This window comes from Sorex araneus, chromosome 2 (genome assembly GCF_027595985.1).
Source record: "Sorex araneus isolate mSorAra2 chromosome 2, mSorAra2.pri, whole genome shotgun sequence".
Lineage (NCBI taxonomy): Eukaryota > Metazoa > Chordata > Mammalia > Eulipotyphla > Soricidae > Sorex > Sorex araneus.
The window spans coordinates 62,682,865-62,708,144 of record NC_073303.1 but is presented as its reverse complement, the minus strand read 5'-3'; the positions used below and the strand labels follow the sequence as shown (position 1 = coordinate 62,708,144).

The following is a 25,280-nucleotide window of genomic DNA, read 5'->3' as shown; positions in this document are numbered from 1 at the left end:
AAAAAGATCTCTGTAGAATGGTAAAGCAGTGGCATAAACAGATCCATCAGTCACATTGCCTCATGGACAACAAAAGCCAGTCAGCTTTGTCCAATGATCAAACGGTGGCAGCACTTTTAAGTTAAAATAAAAACTGCCAATTCTTTCTGGTTACAGTTACTTTTAGGGGTATACCATACCATAGAGATATGTAATTTCAAAATAGTGTCTTTGCTTGTCTTCTTATCCATACATAACACCACTGTAAGCACAAGTTTTAGCTTTAAGTTTAGTATTTTAAAAATAAGGCAATTAATTATAATTTCTGATGTTTTACTATTTCTGGTATGTACTTCCTACATAAAAAGAAAATGAGGAAGAAAACTAAATGGAAATGGAGAATAGGCAGAGTAGGTTCATTGGTGGGAAAGGGCTGGAGTAGACATATGCTTCACTAGTTTAAAGAGTGGAAGTCAGCGGAGAGACAGAGCAGAGAGAAAAGAAGGCAAACATCAGCATATGACATCAAGAATGCACGAAAGGAAATGAAGTAGGTTTTGTGAATAACTGCAGGGAGTTTGGCATTTGCTCTAAGAAACACGGAGAGAACTGGAGTGCATGAGTAGAGAAATATTATTTGAATTACACTTTATATAAATGAACTGTTAGGTAGAAAATATATCAAGAGCAAGAGGTGAAGGCAGGTACCACGGGAACCACTGCAAGAAATGTAGGAGAAGCATGGTAGTACTTGGAGCAGAGTGGAGAAGAGAAATATCTTGCAGATTGGCTAGGTTATGAAGATACAATCACAAACACATACTGATACTCAGAACAGTGACTGGGAGAGAAAAGAAGTGTCATGAAAGATACTGTTTCTTTCCTTTTTGTTGTTGTTGTTTTGTTTTGTTTTGGGGGACACACCCAGTTGTGCTCAAGACTTACTCCTGGCTCCATACTCAGCTATTACTCCTGGTTGTGCTGAGACCATATGGAAGGCTAGGGTTTGAGTCCTCATTGGCCATGTGCAAGGTCAGCGTCCTATCTTCTGTACTGTCACTATCACTGTCACTGTCATCCCATTGCTCATCTATTTGCTCAATTGGGCACCAGTAATCTCTCCATTGTGAGACTTGTCTGTTACTGTTTCTGACATGTTGAATATGCCATAGTTAGCTTGCCAGGCTCTGCTGTGCGGGCGGGATACTCTTTGTAGCTTGCTGGGTTCTCCGAGAGGGGCGGAGGAATCAAACCCCGGTTGGCCGCGTGCAAGGCCAACCCCTACCGCTGTGCTATCGCTCCAGCCCATTTCTGTACTGTATGAATGAATAGAGTGAAACAGTGAATATCTCATGGGTTATAAGTTATGCAGCTGTGTGTGTGCATGTGTGTATGTGTTAATATTATGCCCCATTCAGCAATATGCTCTGTGCTTTACTTTGATAAAGAGTTAATAAAGTGTTAATCTATCCATTGGACATTATATATTTTTCTAGCATTTTTTCCTCAGAAATTCCTCCTGATGGCTAAAAAGCCTGCAGATGTTTTAATGTTTTAAGCAAATTTTATTTAAAAAGTTTTTTGTAACAAACCATCTTTTATTCCTACCCTCTGGGACATCAGAAGACCCCTAATGGCAGACAGATATTCTTATGCTTTATTTGAAAGACTTTGCTAGAAAATATTAATCTTCTAGATCCTATAGATACATTTGTGAACAAGAATATCTTAATAGAGTTTACATAGTTTGGTGGTGAGACAAATAGCAGAGAACAAAAATATAATACTGATGTGGGTAACTGAGGGGGAAAAAGAAATGACATGAAGTCAGTTAATAAATTGTCAACTGTCCTTGAGTGTCAGTCTCATGTGATATTATTTTATACTCCACAAATGACTGCAGTCCCTCTGTGTTTCAAGCCATAATGCCCAAAAGTAGAGAGACAGGATGAGGAATATTGTCTGCCATGCAAGCAGGGGGAGGGTGGGAAAAGGGGGGTATACCGGGGATATTGGTGGGGGAAATGTGCAGTGGTGAAGAGATGGGTGTTTGATCATTGTTTGATTGTAACCCAAATATAAAAGCTTGTAACTATCTCACAATGATTCAATAATTTTTTTTAAATGTCAATGACAAAAGAAGTGAAAATATCAGCACTCTTTCCACCACACAAAAAAAAAAACACACACACACACAGGCATGAAGAACCTGGCCAGTTCCAAGAATAGGACTTCTCAGGGAACCCCTGGGAAATAAACTGTCCATGCAGCTGTGTGAGTAACATGGGCGAGACCACGCAAGTCTGGGATTATAGTCTGTGAAGGCAAATCACTGGGTAGTTTCAAAAGGAAAAGTATGTCACTGTGACTCCAAATCACAAACATCACTGTCTCTAAAGAAAGAATGAATGAGAAGGCAAGAATGGCAGCAACAAAACATCTCAGAAGCTCAAATAGAGAGAGATGGAGGCCAGTACTAGAGTGGTATCAAGCAGATATGAAGATTGAATAGTCTTGTATATATTCTGATATGGTGACAGATTCTATGTGTAACAGAGAAATGACTTTTCCTTGAAGTAAAATGGTAATCTAACAAAAAAGAATAATTGAAATAATATAGCACAGCAGATAGGCCGTTTGCCTTGCACACGACCAATCCGGGTTCGATTCCTCCATCCCTGTTAAAGAGCCCGGCAAGCTACCGAGAGTATCCCACCCACAGAGCAGAGCCTGGGAAGCTACCTGTGGCATATTCAATATGCCAAAAACAGTAACAACAAGTCTCACAATGGAGATCAATGGAGAAGTTACTGGTGCCCGCTCGAACAAATTGATGAACAATGGGATGACAGTGCTACAGTGCTACATACTATATATTATGCATGAATGCATGCATATATGCATATATATTACGTATACATATATGTGTACATATGCAACACATATGCATACACATACACTGACAAACTTTGACATACACATGCATACACAAACTTTGACAAAGTTTTTTTGCATGCAATAGTAAAGCAAAATAATTCATTTATAATGTGTTATCAGTAGTCAGAGTCATTCATTAAAATCAAGGCTAGCAAAAGGATAAATTACCTAGGAAAATATTATGGATACTTATTGAACATTAAAATTGTTCCCTGGATAACATTAAAATGGTATCCCTGTGCGAAAGCACAGTAGATAGACCATTTGCCTTGCACTCCGCAGACCCATGTTCAATTCCTTTGTCTCTCTTGGAGAGCCCAGCAAGCTACCAAGAGTATCCCGCCTGCACGGCAGAGCCTGGCAAGATACCTGTGGCGTATTCAGTGTGCCAAAAGCAGTAACAACAAGTCTCACAATGAGACGTTGACGTTACTGGTGCCCGCTTGAGCAAATCGATGAGCAACAGGATGACAGTGACAGTGATAACTCAATACAAAATGGTCAGCAAATATGTGAATACATAAAAACATTTCAAACTAGTTAGAACTAATTACTGCTCAAACTAGTTAGAATAGTTACTCCAAGTTTAGAAAACTTTCCATTCTGATAGTATTTTAACAGGAGACAAAAAAAGGATGATCTATTTGCATGTTTGACAAAGCATATAGTAAGTAAAATGGCTGGATCAGTACTAAAACTTGAGATTCAAATGTTTTGCTAAAATGGCAATTTTTAATACTTTTTATTATTTATTAAATGATGCAACATTAAAATGCTCATCAAAAAGCATTAAAGAAACTGGAAGACATTTATTTTAATTGGATTATCCTGTGATACAGTTACAAAGTTGTTCACGATCAGGTTTCAGTCATACAACACTCCAACACCCACTGCCTTCAGCAGTGTCCACTTCTCACCACAATGTCCCTAGTTTCCCTCCTGCCAACCCTCCTCAGCCTGCCTCTGTGGTAGGCCTATTTTTTCTCCTTTGGGGCACTATGATTTGTAATACAGGTACTCAGTGGTAAGAAGGTAAAATTTATAAAACAAACAATGTCTCAAGAAATATCACCAAGGCCCCCAGGTGAACAAATGAATGTTTTTCAATCATAGTTTCAAATTTCATATGTGAATATGATATCACTCTATGTTACTTTGCAGTCACTACACGCAACATGACAAAATATGAAAATGAAGAGATGTGGAAAGGAACACACTATAATTTGTCATGAGTTCCAATACCTGTAGGTGATGTGCTTATGCTGCCACTTCTGTCCTGTCAATGCATATCGCTTCCGACGGATATTAAATCTGGAGCTGCCTCTCGTCTGATCAGGCACGCCACACCGAGGTTTCTTCATCCAACTGAAAAGAGAAATCCCAGTTATTTGCAAACAATCCTGATCATTAATTAAAATAAAAGAAAATTAATTTAAATTAAAATAGCCAATTTAGAAGTTAACCTCTGAGAGTATTGATAATAGTACCGGGCTTGAAGCCCTTTGTTGGTGGTGGGATGTAGTCATTTTGTACATAAACAACAAAAACATCAGGTTGCTGTAACTCCCTAAAAAATATAAACAACTCAAGTAAGTTAGCTATTATCTACCCTTTGACCCCAAATTTCAACCTCAAGTACTACCCCAGAGAAATAAACAAAACTTTTATAAAACATAAAAACTGAGGTGTAAAAAATGTTTCAGTTTGAATTTAAGTGGAATCCTCCGCCACAAAATTCCATTGACAATTTTCAGTTGTCATTTTGAGTTGTCGATGGAAATACTCAGGATTGTTAACAGCAGGGCCAGACAGATGCTACAGGGATTATGGCATTTGTTTCACATGTGGCCAAGACTGTTTTGCTGTTGTTGTTGCTGTTGCTTTTTTGAGTCATACCTAGCAATGAACAGGGGTTACTCCTGCCTCTGCACTCAGGAATTATTTCTGGTGGTGCTCAGGGGACCATATGGGATGCTGGGAATCGAACCCGGATCTGCCACATGCAAGGCAAACGCCCTACGTGCTGTGCTATCACTCCAGGCCTTGTTTTGATATCAGGAACCGTCTATATCCCTGTGTAGCAAATTGTGGTCCCTGTCTCTTCAAATTATGCTGTAAAGTTAGGTGACTGTTACTAATTACTTGTCTCATTCATAAAGTAAGAGTTTTACTAATATTCATCCAGCTTTATTAATCAGTTTCTTCACAAATCTCTATCACCTTAAATTGCAGGAGTTGAGATGGTATAAGCTCTTCATCATACTTAGAAATCCAATCAACAGCCTCATTTAAATAGCATTAGCATGAAAGCTTGTAACTACCTCAGGTGATTCAATAAAATTTAAAATAAATAAATGAATAAATAAATAAATAAATAGCATTAGCATTTTCCCATTCACTTCACCTCTTCAGTCTCATCATTATCTCCATTCCCAAGTACAACTGATTGACTTTGAATCTTTATCAATAACCGTATTCAAAATGGAAATAAATAATTTCATCTTATGATCCTGAGAGTTAGCACTGCACAAATTGAGTGTAATCTGCTTAGAATAGGAACAGAAAATGTTACTTTTGATTTTTCTCATGAGTTGTGGGGGGCGTACCCAGCAGTGCTCAGGAGGTACAGGACTCCTCGTAGGTGATCCGCAGTGAGTGGGACAGGCCTGATGGTTCAGTGCTTGGTGCAACTGTGCAGGAGTGCTGGTGCCCGGTGCTGCCCTGAGGGCCCCCACAGCCAGCTGACCTGTGCTTGGCCTTGGAGCACCATGCATGAAGGGCTTGTGCTTCAGTCCTATCTTCCCAGTCTCTGATCTGCTTATTTTTTTTTGTTGAGGGCGTGGGGCACTCCTACCTGTACTCAGCGCTTACTCTTGGCTCCACCCTCAGGGGGTCACACCCAGGGGGTTTTGGGGAACCACAGGGAGTGCAAGGGGATTCAACCTGGGTCAGAGTCAGTTATGTGCAAGGCAAGAACCTTGCCCACTAGACCATCTCTCCGGCCCCCAGCATCTGATTTCTAATACTTAAATAGAAAATGTTTTCTAACTTCTCCCAGAGGGTCACTTGATCATTATCTTGCTTTTAAAATAACATACCTTCTGCACTTTTTTTACACTTATTGAGAGATTGTTCATGATTTTTCATGACTTCTATTGAGTGACTCAGTGATTTTACTCTTAATTAGTCCATCTGGCTTAAGAGAGTTAATGCAGAATTTTGCTGGGGTCAAGAGATTCAGAAAGCAGAAATGCATAAATAATCATGTTTTGCTGTATTTTTACCAAATATTTAGAAATTCTACTCTGTTTTGTTTCTGTGCCACACACAGTGGTGACCACTGCTCATGGCAGGCTCTGTGCTCAAGGATCACTGCTGGAAGGCTCAGGGGACAATTTGTGGTGCCAGGAATTGAACCAGAGTCTGTTGTGTTCAAGGAAGAGCTCTACCCACTGCAATCACTCAAGCCCAAACTTTCTATTATTCAAGAATTTAATAATTAGCTGTAGAAATTACTATATTAAAAAGTTTTTTGTGAAGATAAATGCAAAAATTTACATGCCACATAGAAAATTCAGATTAGCTATTATAAACAGAAGAGCCTCATATTACAATGAGATACTGACTTTAACATTTTAAGAAAAATAACACTTTTCTAATTAACATGTTGTCCTTTGTAATTGTGCCTCAGTGACAATACAATGTAGTGATCAGACTTAACAAATTATACACTAAAATGTACAATTTATATATATCATATAAAATAAATACTTCAGAAAATGACTCTTTTATGTTATTAAAAATCTCTATACCAAATGATTTGCCTTGTAAGTGGTAACTTTTAGGTGGCTATCCAGCCTTGTGGAACGAACTTTATAGAGATGAAATTGAGGGTTCTTTTACTTAATTAACATGGTTTGCGCATATAAAAGTCCCAAGGTTTGATAAAATTTTACTAGACTGTTCTATACACAAGGGCTGAGGATCTGCAGTGTACAACTTCTTACATATAAATATATTCAATGAATAGAAGGATGGGGATACTTCATATTTTAAACAATAAAATCATTTATTTTAATTATATAAAGCAAGGCATAGATCTAGATCTAGATTTAACTAGGAAACACTAAGCATTCGTTGGAAACTTTGTGTTTAAGTGGTTTTTACATATGGCCAGTTTATAATTGTACTCTCAATAAAAATTATAATATTTATAATCCAATGTTCATCCATCATTATCTCACTAAAAGTGCTGGGGGCATAAAATGTTTTATTATTAAAAATATTAATTACCATATATAAGATGTGGTTACACTTACATTTTTCTGAGGAAAATGTTTAAGTAAGCATCTTGGGAATGAAGCTGATTATGAATTAGAGATAGGGAGAAAATTTAACAACATAATTAGCTATTATAAGAATGAAATGTTTTATGTGATGATATATTTTAAAATTACCTTAATAATAAGTTAAATGAAGAGATGAAGATTGTAATTAAATAAAATTAAATATACTAGTATGAATTCAATTTAAAACCGTGCATTACTGGATTAAGTAGAAGTTTTCTCCAGAGTATAGCATCTTTCAAAGATCAGGGTTATGAGTAATAAGTTTAGAGCCCTCTGTTGGAAGACAAGATGCTGAATTATTCACATATTTTTGGTATCCTCGTATATTTTTCTTACGTTCCAAATATTTTTAATCTCTTAGCTCCATCCTAGTGTTTGCTTCTCTTTGCTTGTTTGTTTATTTTCAGGCCACATTTGGGAGTGCTCAGGGTCCATAGGAGGTGCTTGGGATTGAGTGTGGGTCAGCTCTGTGCAGGCAAGTACCCTATCTCTTCAGCCAGACCCTGCTCATTCCATACTGATCCATTCTCCCTACACTATTTCTGAGTTGCATCATATACAAAGAGCTAAAAAAGAAAAAGAGTGAATGAAAAGATTAGCAATCCTAGAGCTCAGCGTATAGGTGGAAACATCTGATGAAAGCTACAGTATAATAGGTAACTGTTCTCACACTTTCATAAAGATTCGGCATCATCATTTTTAACTTGATTCTTCCTTAAGGTGTGAGATTTTTCTTAGTCCTTTGCTTTTTGTTTACAGAGACTGGGGAATAGGAAGGAGTACTGAGTTAGTATGGTTTTTTCATATGTGTTTATTTTGCTTTGTGGTGCCAGGAATGGAACCCAAGACCACAGGCATGCAAAGCATATACCCTCCACTTTAACTATCTCCTTGACCCTTCTAATGCTATTTTTTAATAAAAACAATAAAATTTCACTAACCCAGCTAACAGCTTCCACTGCTCCCCTCTCATCAGTCATAGTCATAAAACCGTCTTCTGTGACTGCATAATGCCTCTAAGAATTTGCACTCACACCAATACTTCCCTTGTCACTCTTATTTTTTTTTAATTTATTCTTTTATTGAATCACCATGCGGAAAGTTACAGAGCTTTCAGGTTTAAGTTCCCTTATCACTCTTAAAGACAGATCTTCTCAAGGTAGAGATGTGCCCTCTGCATTTCGGAACACAGAATACTTTTAAACAAAGAATTTGATTCAGGCCTGCTTAAAGGAGGGTCTCTCCTCTCTCCTGATTGCCAGGATCTTCTTGGTTCCCGTACAACCAAATCTCTGAATTTGCAGGTAACGATCTCCACCTGAAATAAGCTTTTTCTTCATGTTTCTGCAGAGGATCCTCATCACCTTTCACCACTCAACTCCTGCAGGTACAGTTTGCCATTTCACACAGCAGATATTAGCATACTGTGACTTTCAATTTGTGTACGCCTGACAGTTTCCCAGTGGCCTGTGAGTCAGAGAACCCAGATGAACTCAGCACACAGTGAAGTTTCCAATTAGGAACAAGAAGCAAATGAGCTAAGCCCAAATCTCTTTCCTCTCTCTTTTCCTATATTGTTACCTACAGTAAAGACAGGAGTTTCCCAAGGACTTCACAACTCTCTCTGGCTCTGTACCTTAAACGAATGCTCACTGTAAGGACACTACACATTTTTATGCAAAGCTGAATAATAAAGTAGATGATTTAAGCATAAAAAACATTTATTTCTTATCTAATATCAAGATCTGTTTTTGTCATTTCTTATAATACAAGTAATATTATTGTTATTATATATTATCATGTGTTATAATTTGCTATTTGCTCTTATTATTTGTTATTATTATTTGAATATTAACATTTGTTCTTTGATAATATAATATCAAGGAACTTCATGCAAGAATGCTGAACATGGCTAGCCAAGATGAGAATGCTCTATATCAACTCTGCCAATAATTATTTTTTCTTTTTGGATCACGCCTGGCGATGCACAGGGGTCACTCCTGGCTCTGCACTCAGGAATTACCCCTGATGATGCTCAGGGGACCATATGGGATGCTGGGAATCGAACCCGGGTCGGCCGCATGCAAGGCAAATGCCCTACCCGCTGTGCTATCGCTCTAGCCCCAAACTCTACCAATATTTGTATCCAAAGAAATTTGCACAGAATATTTGGTAGGCTTTATTTACCAAAACATGTAAAATCTCCAAAATATGATCAAAGAACATCTTCACAATGAATATGACATATATTATCTGAGATAAATTGTTTCTCAGGCTTTTTCTATGCTTCAAACATTGAATGTATACATAATTTTGCAAGCTGTGAAGTTCCTTAACGTGAAGTTTTAAAGTTCTCAATAAATATACAGAATGTAAATGTTTAATAGGACTTCTAAATAAATAAAGTTATGTACATTAATGGCAATATTTGCATTTTAATCCTATTACTCAGGTGGAATCTGGTGATAGGATTCATTTCTAGTTGACATTGGATCAGCTGAATTTATTTACACAAAATGTTAGTAGCATTTAGACATGATTGTGACAAATCCTAAACATATATTTACACAAATAAGAAAAACTTGACAATTTTAAGTAGAATCTGATTGCCTCGCTCAAAATAACAATTAGATCACAATACAGGAACTGAGTTAGAAACAGGCAAGTGTGTGTGTGAGAGTGTGTGTGTTTCAGGCAGTGTATTCTTTCTGAATAACTTATTTTTCAAACAGATTTGCTTCTCCTTGTGTTAAAACACAGCTGAGATACTTGTGATGCTTTTACCAACTCAACTTTAAGATTTTTAAGCTGGCAAATAAGTACACAGTGGATAAGGGAAAAAGATAAAAGGCCTACTAGTAGCCATATTTAAAATATAAATAATGCATCATCTCGAATTTCATAAATATGTTAATAATATTCAACATTGATGTCATTATTTTGATTCCATGGCATCTTGAAATTAGGTATGCTTTCAATGTTTTTATCTAAATCAACTTAAAAAGGGAGATATCTGAATTCAGTGCTTTTAGGAATTCTTTCCTAATATTTGGAAACGGTCACCTGAGAACCACACCGCCAAGACATCACCCTGACTCCAGTAACTTGATATTCCTTTAAAAGTAGTCAGGCCTTGTTTCTCTCCACTCTGTTCTCTAATAGTAGATATGGAGAGGAGAACTATTACTGAGTTACTTTGAGGATGAAGTTTTATTAATTAGCCATCATATGTATCATTAATTTAAAATTATGATTGTACAACTTTCAGAAACTAGGTGTATTAGTCCGTGTAAAAGAAGTAGTAGCAAACAACAGAGCAACATGTTCCTGTTCATTTTACCCTCTGCTAGCCAACGTTAACATAGAGCACTTTGGTATTAAAGACAGGAATAAGAAGCCAGGAAGTCTAGGAGTAAGGCTGCCTGCCTACCGCACATGCAAGCTCCATCACTCATCCCACCCAATTCCCCAGCACTGCCAAGAGTGATCCCTGAGCACGGAGCCAGGAGTAAACCTGTAGTATTGTCAGTGGATTCCCAAACAAGATGATGATAATAATAATAATAATAATAATAATAATAATCTGTCACTGTCACTGCATCCCATTGTTCATCGATTTGTTCGAGCGGGCATCAGTAACGTCTCTCAATGTGAGACTTATTGTTACTGTTTTTGGCATATCCAATACGCCACAGGTAGCTTGCCAGGCTCTGCTGTGCGGGTGCAATACTCTCCGTAGCTTGCCGGGCTCTCCGAGAGGGGCGGAGGAATTGAACATAGGTGGGCTGCGTGAAAGGCGAATGCCCTACCTCTGTGCTATCACTCCAGCCCATAATAATAATAATTAATTAATAATTAATAATAATAATAATAAATATATAGGAATAGTTCTGGTATTTTTATCAAAAAGATCCAACAGATACCACACTATTCTCGGTTTTATTAAAAAAAGCAGCTGTATTTCTTCAAAGGCTTGCAATGACGTTGAGTCACTGGGTTTCGTTTTGTTTGGGGGCTATACTCAGCAGCAGTGGTGCTCGGGGCTTAGTACTGACTGTACTCCATGGTCACTCCTGCAGGGGCTGGGGGGACCAGAGGCAGAACTGGGGATCGCAGTGAGCGGCCACTCAATTTCAAATGGACATTCCCATTAGCTTCAGTAAAATGAATTTTAAACGCCAAACTGGACATCCAGGCCACGACGGGTTAGTCACTGTCTGACTCCAAGAAGGACTCACTCCAGCAGAAATCACTGGAAAAGCCACCCCTTGGCGTAGGCCTTTTAGCAAACACACGTCCTGCCCCTGTACCTGGCTGGGCTAAGAGGGAAAACTTATCTACAGGAAATAGACCTCCTCCCTTATGAAGTCCTAACCTTAGAAACATATTCACCAGTAATCAAGCAGGTTTGTATTCTCCAGTCTTTCCCAAGTTCTAGTGAAGCCAATTTTTTGTTTTCCCCGCCATAGCCTTATAGAATTTTGAAAATCTGCTTTAATTTTATTACTTCAAATATCCCTAGTTCTTTTTGTACTGGTACTGGTAGATTCAAAGCCCTGTAGTCACCAGGAATGTTTTTTTAAGAGTAAATGAATATTGGCTCAAATTGTAGATAAGTGACAGCTCACTCTAGTATAAATTTTTCTTGTTTTTCTATCAACTCATTAGGTATCAGTATAAGGATGCACATTCTCTTTACAGGAAAGACACTCTTCAGGTCATGTACTTAAAAACCTGATTTATTTTTTCTTTGCATAGAGAATTCATATATTTGGCCCCTGATACCTGCCAATAAGCAACTGCTGTTATGGTAAACTCATACTTAAGCTTTTACCTTTTCTCTTTCATAATGAAAATCTAAACTCTATGTTTATCTTTCATTCTACCTTCTGTGGCTGCTAGGATGAAGGTTGGCATAATGTATAAGCATCTTTGATAGATGCACAAATAAATAAAAAGAACCCGAATGCCAGTGAATCTACCACTTAGATTCAAATTGAAATCAGCGTTTACTTGATAATTTAAACAAAATAAAAACTCGGTATCAAATCGGTAACTTAGCCAAAAGGCATATGATTCTTGATAGAGCTAAGTAAATATTTCAGTTCTCAAATTAGTAACTTTAATATCATCACAGTACCATAATAATTCTTCAGAATGAAAGCTATTTTTTTTTCATCTGAAGTTTTTGCTATTTTTTGGAGAGACTTTCCAATGTGGTGTTAGCAGGCTTGGCTGCCCACTGGTCATGCAATGCAAGGGCACTGAACGTGTGCAAGAATGACTAGGACCAAACCCAGCAGTGCTCATGGGAGAATGTAGTGCTGGGAACTGAACCTCAATTGGGTGTTTGCTAGACATGAGCCATAACCACTATCCTGTTTCCCAGTCCTTTAAGTTAAAGTTTATCCAAATAAATTTATGAGCTTTGATTGAATACATAAAACAGATGTTTTACTTGATAATTAAAAAAAAGACTGCAATAAATGCACCTACAACATAAATGCCAGATTTCACAGCATTCTAGTTGAAAAGGTCTACTTATAATTCCCTAAACATTCAACAGAAACAACATTTTATGTCAAAAGGGAAAGCCCCCTAAAAGTCACTTTTTTAAAATGAAAAAGCTGTAGAGGGATAAAAAGGGAATACAGTAGATATTTTTTTCTTTGGTACTATAATTTACAAAAATGCTACTTTAAGTCCTACACAATGACACAATCATTTCTTTTCTAATTTGCAATCTGAGACACTGTACGAAGATCCATATTCTCTCTATTATTGTACTTTCAAATCATCTTTCCCGAGAACAACTGCAAACTGTGCAGTCCCATTTCCACATAAAGGGCACAAATAATTTCTGCACACATTCCTCTTCCATTATCTTCTGGCAAATATATTTTCCAGCTATTTTAGAAAATCAAATTTATCTATTCTGTGTCCTTCCAATCATCATCAGCAATTCTCAAAATCAGGGGGCAATGCAGATACCAGGTTCTACAGATGACTTTTCTTAGTTTAATGTCTTAGTTTTAAGTATTAGAAGATTTAATGTAATTCTCAAAGTTGTTTGCATTATAAACTACTGTTATGTTTTCAAGAATTTAAATCATAAAAAGATCCATATTAGGAAATTTCAAAAAGCTTTCCAAATTAGTTTGTAAACCGTTGGAATAAAGAACCTAGTTTAAATGTACTAACCAGCCACAACAAAACAGCTTTGTTGAAGATTAGTTTTTGTTAACTTAAAACTACACTTATCAGGAGAAGCTGTACTTTATGACTTATACATAAGTTTGATATCACACTGTTTAAAGAGAATTGCAAAGATCCCAAGATAACTGGACAAAAGCATCAAACTTCTACTCATAGTTTGAAAGCAAACTTCTATTTATTACATAATATATTAGTTCTTGGTTCTATTTCCAAGATTAGTTCGAGGTTGATATTGATGTAACTTTTACGAACTCTAGAACAGGTAGTGAAATTTTCAACCTACTTATTCAAGTATTTGGGATGTAAAATGAAAAATACATGTTTTGTTACTTGAGGTATGCACCACAGTTCAGTGGGATGTTTCCCAAATTACTACCAGAAGATATGTTCTTTAAAACTTCTTCATAGTTTACTTAATATTTGACATTCAGTTTATTTTCATAAACGTGGAAATAAAATGTGTTATGTTCTTCACTATTGTGTAGAGTTAAAGTGTGATGATTAAATGGAATAAATAGTATATTTATTTTATATCAAGCATTCAAGCAAACAAATTATTTCCATTGGGCTTATATAAATCAATCACCTACTCCTTTGCTGTCCAGAAGTACTATTTTGTAGTTTTGTGGGACTTATCCGTGTTTTATTAAACTGCAGAAACCCATGACTATGTCTCGTTATACACTTGTCCACTGCTTCATTAAGTAGAGAGCATATCTAGACTCCATCTTCATGCACACTTCAGTTATCCAGGGCCTAGGAGCTGGGAGCACAAGCTTTGCATGATGGAGATCTGGATTTGATCTCCATCGCCACACTGTCCCCCAAAACTGCTGGAGCTGACCCCAGTAACACTGCGAATCATCTCTGGGCACGACTGATGTGGCCCCAAAACTAAAACAGCAACACTAATAATATAAAAGTCTTGTAAAAGTGCCCAGTAAAGTTACTGATGAATAAATTGTGATGCAATAAAAAATAAACACCATTTTAGGGTAAAATTAATTAGAGACTTCATAGTGAAAAATCCCTTCTTGATATTATTATTTTAGAGACTTAACCACAGTGGAATTCTGATAACCCAGACATATTAATTAATGCCCCCTTACCCTTGCACATACTAGTAACTTACCCTCACCACCCCCCTTAAAAAAAATCCTGATTTATGTTGCCATTTAAATCACGATCATTATTTCTGATGTAATGTCATTGAAGGAGGAAGGAACAGAGACAATACACTGGCTGGCTCTACAAGCTACCCCCTCCATACCCCACACCCCCATTTACAGATTGTCACTCTGCTTTGAGTGACTTCGGCTGTCCAGACTGCTACACATTGGTGGATGTCAAAGTACTTTTAATTATTTTTAATTTTTTTTGACTATGTAGCTCCACCCTCGTACCAAAGATGAAAGAGGATGGGTGCCGTAACTTACTCAATAGTGTTGCGGTCCACTTTGCCTGTCATGTTAATGCCATAAAACTGCTGCATGGCAGCTAGGGCGGACTGCATGGTCTCCGCGGAGCGCAGCACGGACATTCTGGGGTCAGTCGGTGGAAGGTAGCCGTACTTTTGTAACCAAACCTGCAATAACAAATACAGTTCTTTTTAGGTCCGATACAATGATTTTATGATAACCAACTTATATCGATAGTATGTTTAAGCTTCATTAACTTGACAAGGGAATACATGATTTGCCTGATGCATTTTTGATTAAACGCAACTTAAGTTGTTCTCAGATAATTCCCATGATTGTCTGGGATCTTACTAATATAACCGTAAGTGCAAGAATAAAAGACAAAGATCAATCATGCCTTGCCAGCTTACAGTGTGCAGGTACTATAGTAAACCCTGGATAGAAGTCTCTAAGATCAGCTCTGTCTTCTAGGAACACACTATCTCAAAATAAAACATGATACTTTTTGAACACTACACCCCCTGTCAGATGTCAATGTTAGAGGGCAAGTTATATGAACACACCACATCTTAAATGTCATTTTCCTGGACTAACCAATGCCTACAGCTGTTATAAGCAGATCATAAAAGAAAGATCATGCAACTCAGGGACAATATTTGGGGTTATAAATTTTATAGAACCAATGTATTCAGTTATAACTAGATATTCTTCAGAGTAGATAGCTGCATCTCTTTTAATGCATATGATTATTTTAAGGTCATTAACTTTGACCTAAATCATGCACTCCACCAAATTCTTCACGTGCATACAAACTCAGACTATCTTGTTAAGTATATTTGATCTTCTCTTTTAGGTCTCATAATTCTCATTTTGCTTTTTTTGTCCACTAAAAAAAAGATGATAGTTAAAGAGGTTGGAATTGAGCTCACATCCCAATTGTGATTATATCAACAATTCTGAGTCATTTAAAGTTAGATGTTAAAAGCAGACTTAAACTTAGGATATTTAGGGGGAAAGAAGTCTGCCAGAAAGCAGATGGTTTCTAGTTTTATAATTCCAAGCATTTATTTTAAATACATAATAAAATATACATCTCATATCTTTTTATCCCCAGTTTGTCTTTCACAGGGCTCTAAAATTTCTTGAAATGCAGTGATCAACCTGCCAAATTAAGAAGGGTCAAGTCATTCTGCTTCTGGTACAGGAAAGAACCTATGCTAGCTAACAGATAATCAACAGAAAGGGTATATCCCTTCCTCTCTGGGAATCATCAAATGAGGTTCCCATGAAGTTGCACCGATTCCCCTACACCTAATCCACTTGCATTACCTTACAACTAAAATACAGAGGACTTATTTATCAGTGAAACTACACAGAAATTATACAAACCAAATTCCACCCAAATAAATATATTAAACTCATCAGTGTTAAAATGTGAAACACAAGGTGGAAACTTCTGTGGTAATCCTAAGAAGTTGATCTCCCCCACAAACTGCAGTGCTGTAAGTATGGTACTTGGAAAACAATGAAAAGATTTGCCTGCAGAATAGTTGAGAGATTAGCAATGTATCAATGTCAGCAATGTTATTATTGAAACCATCTCATAAATCCCTCTACCATATAGAAAACATACCAAGACACATTTCTCATTTAATCTGCAATGAGCACACTGCCAGGTAAGACACATATATTCAGTTACCTTCTCAACAGCACAATCTAAAACAGATTAGACTTTTTTTCTCAATAGAGGAGATCAGATTTCCCGGGCAATGTATTATTTCTAGGAAATTTCCTACATATTACCATGAAAATTCACCCAAATTAGAGGATTTTATCTTGGTTTTTAATGCTGTTCATGTACTAATATTCTAATATTCTCAAATTTGACAGATTGTTTTTCCATAGCACTTTGTTTGCATTCACTTTTTAATTGCTCAAAAGCTAAATTGTTACTAGTTTACTTGTGGGAGCTGAGCAATGAGCAATTACATTTATGAGGAAAGAAAAAAAATTAAACTCTATAATTTACATATAGATAGAAAAACTATAAAATACATAAATTTAAAAGGCATAATGAAAAGTGCCATGCCCTCAAAAATAAATATTTGTTTTATGCCCTAACCTTTTATAATATGAACTAGGATAATATAAAAATAAATTGCAATCTTTCCTCAAGTTATCTTTTATAATAAGCCATTTATCAGGGAAGTTTGTTCTTCAAAATATTGATACTTAGCTAATTCTCCTTAAAATTAAAACATCATAAAAGCTGTAGAATATACCAACATATGTGTGTAAAATGGCTTTTGAAATGGACACATTAATGTCACTAAGGTTATGGATACGCCTGAGTTAACAATTCTTAATTTGATTGTTTTCATGTTAATCAGAAATACCCTTGGCCATCATCAAGAATTTAACACATTAGCAATAATTCAATCTTGGAAACTGTAATGTACTTTTCATAAAATAACATAAAATCTAGCATAACTCTATTGGGTATGTTAGAGAATGACACTAAATCCCTAATTAATAGCATAATTTTTTCTTCTTCAGGCAAATACTGCTATAAAACTTAGACAAAGTGAATGAAAAAGAAAATAATATACCTTCAATGACCTCAACTATTAGTTTGATTCCCCATAATTTTCCACTTATGCTTGATTCAGAACAGAATCTGCAGATATAAAAATTCTTAAATAAAATTTTAATCACCAAAATGTTTGTTTCTGAAAGTTGTAGATATTAAATAAATTAAATAAAACTTAAATAAATTTAATTAAGCTAAAATAAAGTAGAACTACATTTCTGTTAAGACCACAAAATTGTAAGTGGGTATTGCATTATTTAAGCAGCACTGTAGTACTGTCATCCCCTTGTTCATCAATTTGCTCAAGCGGGCACCAGTAACATCTCCATTGTGAGACTTGTTGTTACTGTTTTTGGCTTACTGAATATGCTACAGGTAGCTTGCTAGTCTCTGCCATGTGGGCAGGATACTCTCGGTAGCTTGCCGGGCTCTCCAAGAGTGACAGAGGAAGTGAACATGGATCGGCCTTGTGCAAGGCAGACGCCCTACCCGCTGTGCTATCACTCCAGTCCAGTAGGGAAAAAAAAAGATCTAAGTCAATCGCCCCATTATAAAATGTTAACAATCCTTGCAATAGACCAAGTTGCTCAATATGGTGATGTAAATCTAATCAGAACTGTAAAATTAGTTATCAATACCAAAGAACTACAGTGGCAGAAATCTATATTACTTGATGACTGATAATTCTTTAATCTCTAATGAATGAAGATAAAGTACAAGTAGATGATGCACACTGGTCAAAAAGTATCATAGAAGTATAGGAGATGGGTATAGGTAATCTATCGATCACTATCAAATAAACCTTTGTTGCACACAGGGTCAGGAATTTGTAGCACTTTATTCTTCAATACTAATCAAAAGAAGTTTGAAAAATTACTATATGACAGAAATGTGTTATTCTACTAAACTACAAACATAAAATATTGGATAAAAATAAAATCTAATATTATTCCATATCATATCTACAACTATTCAATATTCCTTAAAATATACTATAATCATCTTCCTCTTTACTGATCTTAGCAATTGATCCCTGTACTCAACATTTATTTAAAATATTACAAACCCCAAAAGGAGAAAGAGAATAAAAGGGAATGCCCTGCCACAGTAGCAGGATGAGATGGGATGGATGAGGTGGCGGGTGGTAGGGATGCTGGGATCATGGATGGTGGAGCATGGTGGAGCATGGTGGTAGAATGGGTACTCGAGCATTGTATGACTGAAACACAAGCAAGGAAGTTCGTAAGTCTGTAACTATACCTCATGATGATTCACTAATAAAACATTTTAAAAAATAAAATGAAATAAAATAAAATATTACTTCTTCTATTCATCTGCTTCTCTTTTAGGGGCCATACACAGTGCTCTTCAGGGCTTCCTCCTTGCCCTCTATTCGGGGATCACTCCTGGTGGGCTCAGGGCACAGCATGGGATAACTAGGGTTGAACCTAGATTGAGGCATGGCATGCAGAATCTCTACCTGCTGCATTCTCTCTACAGCCTCCCATTTGCTTCTTGAGTTCATTTGTGCCATGATATTTTTTTCAATGTCTTCAGACTTACATAGTTAATATTTAAGAAATAATTTTTTTACGTGTGCACTTGAGGGGAAATGATTAGCAAATTTGTCAAGCTGATATCAGGATTTATATTGTGTCTTGTTTAGTGGAGGGATGGGTCACGTCTGGTGGTGCAGGAGCTCCTCCTGGCTCTGCACATATGTGTCATCCCTAGGATGTACAGGAAATCATGAAGCACCAGAAACTGAATTCAAAGCTCACACAAAGGATGTGCTCAGTCTGCGTCTCTCCAGCCTGTCACATGGATTTTATACTAACTACTCCGAGCAATGAATATGGAACTTTATCTAGCTTTAAATATTGTTCTTGGACATGGGGCAGACTAAAAGTGTTGGCAAAACTGAAGTAGAGTCATGAGACATAATAAATCACAGCAGGTAAGTAACCAGCAATATATGATCCTTATATACATTATTATATCACTGTATCACTGTCGTCCCATTGCTCATCGATTTGCTCAAGCCGGCACCAGTAACTTCTCCAAGTGAGACTTGTTGTTACTGTTTTTGGCACATCAAATATGCCACGGGTAGCTTGCCAGGCTCTGCCATGGGGGGAAGATACTCTCAGTAGCTTGCCGGCCTCTCCAAGAGGGATGGAGGAATCTAACATGAGTCGGCCTCATGCAAGGTAAACGCCCTACCTACCCGCTGCGCTATCGCTCCAGCCCTACGTTATATACGTTTTGTACACACACACACACACACACACACACACACACACACACACATATATATGTAGCACTGTTATCCCATTGTTCATCGATTTGCTTGAGCAGGCACCAGGGATGAAACCCCCTACCTGCTGTGCTACTGCTCCAGTCCATATATATAATATGTATTATATATTATATATTGTTTATAATATATGTTATACAATACATTATTATATAGTGTATAATATATAATAATGACATATATTATATATGAGCAAATGTGTGCATATATATGTGAAGCAAGTAAATGACATTTAAGTAAAATAATGATAAAGAACATCTCTGTCACTTGTATTCCATGTAGCCCTACTGTGAAGACATGTTAATCAACACAAGTGTCCAGACACTCAATATGAGGGTGTATTCCTGAAAGATTCTTAAAGGCAACAATATCAACAAAAAGAAATTAGAGTTTTCTATTATAATAAATGTGAGAAGAACTTTTTTAGACTATATATTATCATTTCGTACTTCAGACCAATACTAAAATATAGATAAATAAATTTTCCTCTTATTGTGGAATCAAAAAAATCTGTCGGGGGCTGGAGCGATAGCACAGAGGGTAGGGCATTTGCCTTGCATGAGGATGACCTGGGTTCAATTCCCAGAATTCCATATGGTCCCCCTAGCACCGCCAGGAGTAATTCCTGAGTGCATGAGCCGGGAGTAACCCCTGTGCAACACTCGGTGTGACCCAAAAAGCAAAAAAAAAATAAAAGAAATAATAAATAGAATTTCTTAAAAAAAAATTAAAATTAAGTTAAAAAATCTGTCAATGTTTCAGCAAAATTAAGATACTGTCAGTTATTTACTCAGATGAATCACCAGCAATAGAACTATATTAAAATATACTTACTAACAGAATTTGACTGAATAAATTTATTAGGGTGAGAGATATGTAGAAATTGTTAGGGAAAAAACAAAAAAGATCAGTTTGTAACATTAATAAGAAACATCACTTTATAAGTCCATAATTTCTATCTGTGACTGATTTAATTATTTAATTGCCAGCTAACGCATTGTGTTGCCAAATCCAAGCTTCATATACACAGAGATCCTATAATGCAAACTACATTACTCAATATGAAAATAAAAAGAGAAAAGGGGTAAAATGCTTTCTAGTATCTCTTTGGTAACACTGATTGCTTCTTTCCTTATTAAATACCTTCACATGTGAGGACAAGTTAAAAATAACATCTATTTTATGCTAAAATTGAACATTTTCACTAGCAAAAAATTACTTTATCTATAATAGTTACTGTTCACTTGATTAAGTGACTAAAATTATAAAATCGAAATCATACATTTTAGTAGTTCTATCGTTGCTATTTTAAACTTATTTTTCAGTACAAGATTTTCGTTAACTTCTGTTATTAAGTAAAATGTGATCACCCTGTATTTTGTAGCATCATCAGAAAAGTTAGCAAAGCCTAAGCACATTTTCCCCCTTGGAATAGCATCTATTCACTGGTCATAAAGAATGCTCGAATTTAGTGCTTAAAATTTTGAGTCTGAAAAGTGCCTATAAACATGAATTATAACTGTCTATTAACCAAAAAATTAAACTGATTTGGGAATAGTCATTCAATTGGTCAAATTTAAAATTCATAGGATAAGTTAATGAGGCAGAAATTAGCCTTTCTGTTCATTCAAAAATCTAAATGTGCTCTAAATCACCATCTCATCCCACCATGAATGAATTCTTGTATGAAATTGCATATATAGAATTCAATTCCTTTTGAATTTTACTGTCTATTTAAATGGCTTCTTAAATGGAAATGAAACAGAGGAAGGACCAAAAATAACTCTACTGAACATCTTAGCAATCGTTTGGGTAAGGGTATGGCAAAATGTGATTCCTCAGTAAACTTGTAATAATCATGAAAATATTTTTCACTCTAACAAAAAGTTCCCTAATTTTAATAAAAAATAAAAGTTTTTGGTTTTTTTTTTGCTTTTTGCTTTTTGGGTCACACCCAGCGATGCTCAGGGGTTACTCCTGGCTTTGCACTCAGGAATTACTCCTGGTGGTGCTGGGGGACCATATGGGATGCCAGGGATCGAACCCGGGTCGGCCGCGTGCAAGGCAAACGCCCTACCCGCTGTGCTATCGCTCCGGCCCCTAAAAAATAAAAGTTTAAGGCATAAAGATTATAGAAATGTTTAATCTCATTCTACATTAGAGTGAATTTGTACTTTTTACTTAGGATCATGGAAGAAAAAGCCTCAATACTGAATTGCAGTAATTAAGAACAAATATGCAGATGGACAAACAAAGCCAGAAGACCAAACTGATATTCCCTTTTAAATTAGCCACTATGCTATAAACTTAAAGAGTAATACAATATGCTATTTATCTATTTTTATTGTTTTTTTCCTACTACTGTTTTAGATTCTTTTAAATGTATGTACACATACAAACTGAAAGAACAAATTTCAGAAAACACAAAAATCAATAATAAGCAAGAGCATATGTGTGTACTACTGTCATAATTCTTACAAAATGCTTTGTATAAAATAATTATCTCCAAATTGCCTATGTTAATTATTAACATGATTCTAATATATATATATATATATTCATCTCAATTCAAATCAAAGCAAAATCTTCAATCTGATGCTTGTTCAGTAGTCAGTGGGGTATAAAGCTATACATACGCCAATAATTTTCTAAAAGACAAGTCCATATGACTAGATCATGACACATGATTAAATCAGCTCATCTTTATTTTCTGTGGACAAATTTCAATTTCACCATGATAACAAAATGGTGAAAAAAATAATTTCAATTAGGCCTTCATATTAGGAGTACAAGATAGCCAAATGATATACAGGCACAAGATACCAGAGAATTTTGTGTAATGTACATACCCATACATTCATAAACACAAGTATCTAAAATAAGGAAAAAATATTTCAATTTTATTTAATGTACAGACTGATCCAGTCCCTTGATTTGGATAGACTTATCCAAGTGACATTTGGCACTCATGTTCCACCAGGGCCCCTTTACTGTGTCACCTTCAACTGTTGGTTTGATTCTGGCACATAATAACAAACCACCCTTTCTGTGACAGACAAAATAGATTTATGGATTATATCATCTAAAGAAACAGAAATCTCATAATATTTGTGAAAGGAAGACAATGAGCATAAAAGTATTTTGTACCATACATATAGTTCTCTATTATCTTGTGACAAAGTACTAAAAAAGGTTTGTCAAACTTAAGCCTTGCATACATTTCACAAAAAGACAAAGGTGTGTCCTTTTCTAGTATAAAAAGTGGCTGCAAATAGCATGCTACTTAATAGCTATTTGGGGAGTATACATAAAAGAACACTTACTCTGTCAGGTCAAGATAAAAGTGACATTTTAGCAAAGCAGGAGAATAGAAACTACTTTTGGAAGAAAGATGTGCCAGCCAGAAAGTATTTTAAAGACACATGCCTAAAATGTTTCATTGTCACACAATTTTTTTACTCAAAAAGCTGTAAGTTCATCACCTATTAAAAATCTCAGAACTCCCACATTAAAATTCCATCAACAGAATCTTCCTTCCACCTGTAAAATATCACTATTACTATCACTATCATTATCATCCCGTTGATCCTCAATTTGCTTGAGCAGGCCCAGTAATGTCTCCATTCATCCTAGCCCTGAGATTTTAGCAGCCTCTGTTTACTAGTCCTTCCCAACAGTGCTGCATTAGAGGCTTTTTCAGGGTCAGGAGAATGAGACCCATCAATGTTACTGTATTTGGCATCTGAATATGTCACGGGGAGCTTACTAGGCTCTCCCGTACAGGCAGAAAAACTCGGTAGCTTGCCAGGTTCTCCGAGAGGGAGAACTAGGCTATCAGATGTTACTTCCAGGAGTTTTGTTTTATAGTCTCTGGATGTTGGGCGTTCATGAGATTACACAGTGCCAGGTGCAGTTCCTGGGTGTGACTGCCTAGCTACTGGAAAATGGGGTATCTGGGCGGAAGAGGCCCCATCCCTATCTGAGCAGGCTTGAAGATCTTAGCCTTGGGTCCCGCACACCTGGGTTCCTCTGCCGGTTCCTTCATGAGTGAGGCTCATCTGACCGTGTGGAGAGGGGCTTTGAGCATGGCTGTGGCTGGGTTCCAGAGGTCTTTGGCTGCCAGTGCTCTGCTCAGGGGGCGAAGGAAACTCAACGCAGCCCCTTCGAGGGGCCCTGGTGAAGACAGCCATGTGGAGGGAAAAGACTCTGTCACCTGTAAAATAACCCCTAAGTTTTTCCAATAGGTTTAAGGCCATTTATTGAAAATATGAAAATAGAACATATTTTGATTGTTTTATAAATAGGTAACAGACATCAGAGAAAATGTAAATTTACCATAAATCTTTTTCATAACTGATGGCTATAGAACTATAAAATGAAACTAATGACTTGTGTAATATCCCCCATTTGCCTTTTTATATCCTTGTCAGATGCCTTTTGTTTGGACATGGCAATTCTTTAGAAAAAATAAGAAATAAATGAAACATGAAAATTTAGTATTTCAAAGTGTTAAGTCACTCTGAAATGATTTTCCAAATAATGAAGCACAATCAATCACTGAAAAGGTATAAAGGATGATTTAAAATGATACAATAAGGGCAACTGAATGCAAATGCAATAATGAAGAAAGAGAAAAACTTTTAAAAATGTAATTCTTAGCTTATAATATTTCTTAATTTGTTTTTTATGTACATAATGTTGAGTATATTTGTCCATGAATATAATTTTAAATCTAAGAGGGGATATGAAAGCCAATGACAGTGGTATATAATAAAGGGTTCAGCATTCACTGCAGTGATAGAAAGTTCCCTTTTAAAATGAAGCTAGTGCCTTAAATTATCTTCAATGTGACATGCTTACTCTCCCTAAGGTATAGGAAGACAGTTTATCAATATCTATATATTATATTCTGACTGCGACAATTCCCAAGCTCTTACTTTCTGTCATGCACTATTGAAGCGACTCAAATCCAGTAAAATAAATGCCTGAGAATGATTTCTATGCCATTCATGATTTGGTCTCACAGTAAGCCTTTGTTAGTGTTTGCACTATCAAATCTATTCGTTGGTCACACTGAAATTTCGGTCACACCCCCAACAGGCTTGGATAAAGACAGCCACTGTGGACATTACTGGGTGTTGGGAGGCATAAAATGTACTGACGTTAATTGTAACTGTGATGACAAGTCTGTGAATTCAAAAATCTTACACAGATTAAATAACGTTGCCAAGGACACATCTACTAGAGGGATAATCAAGTATTCCAATAGGACCCAAAGCCAAGCTAACTTGTGTTAGTGAATGCAAGGTTGCCTGAACAGCATAGTCACATAATCCCAGGAAATCTGAGGAGACAAATTCACATTTTCAAACAAAAAATCCAACTGTCTGAGAATATATTTACGATAACTGACACCTGGGAATGTTCGCTTGTTCTGAAACATCCCATTTTCCATTGGGATAGGTCACTTGGTG

At 36.3% G+C, this 25,280-nt stretch overlaps 1 protein-coding gene across 1 annotated transcript in view; it reads right to left on the bottom strand.

Annotated features, from left to right (window-relative positions):
* MMP16 (matrix metallopeptidase 16) overlaps positions 1–25,280 on the bottom strand; it is a 302,754-nt gene that overhangs the window by 140,627 nt on the left and 136,847 nt on the right. The window contains exons 2-3 of the mRNA XM_004602360.2: positions 14,918–15,066; positions 4,159–4,281 (exon numbers count right to left, since the gene is read on the bottom strand). Of these exons, the coding sequence (XP_004602417.1) occupies positions 4,159–4,281; positions 14,918–15,066 (272 nt within the window). The remainder of the gene's footprint in view (positions 1–4,158; positions 4,282–14,917; positions 15,067–25,280) is intronic.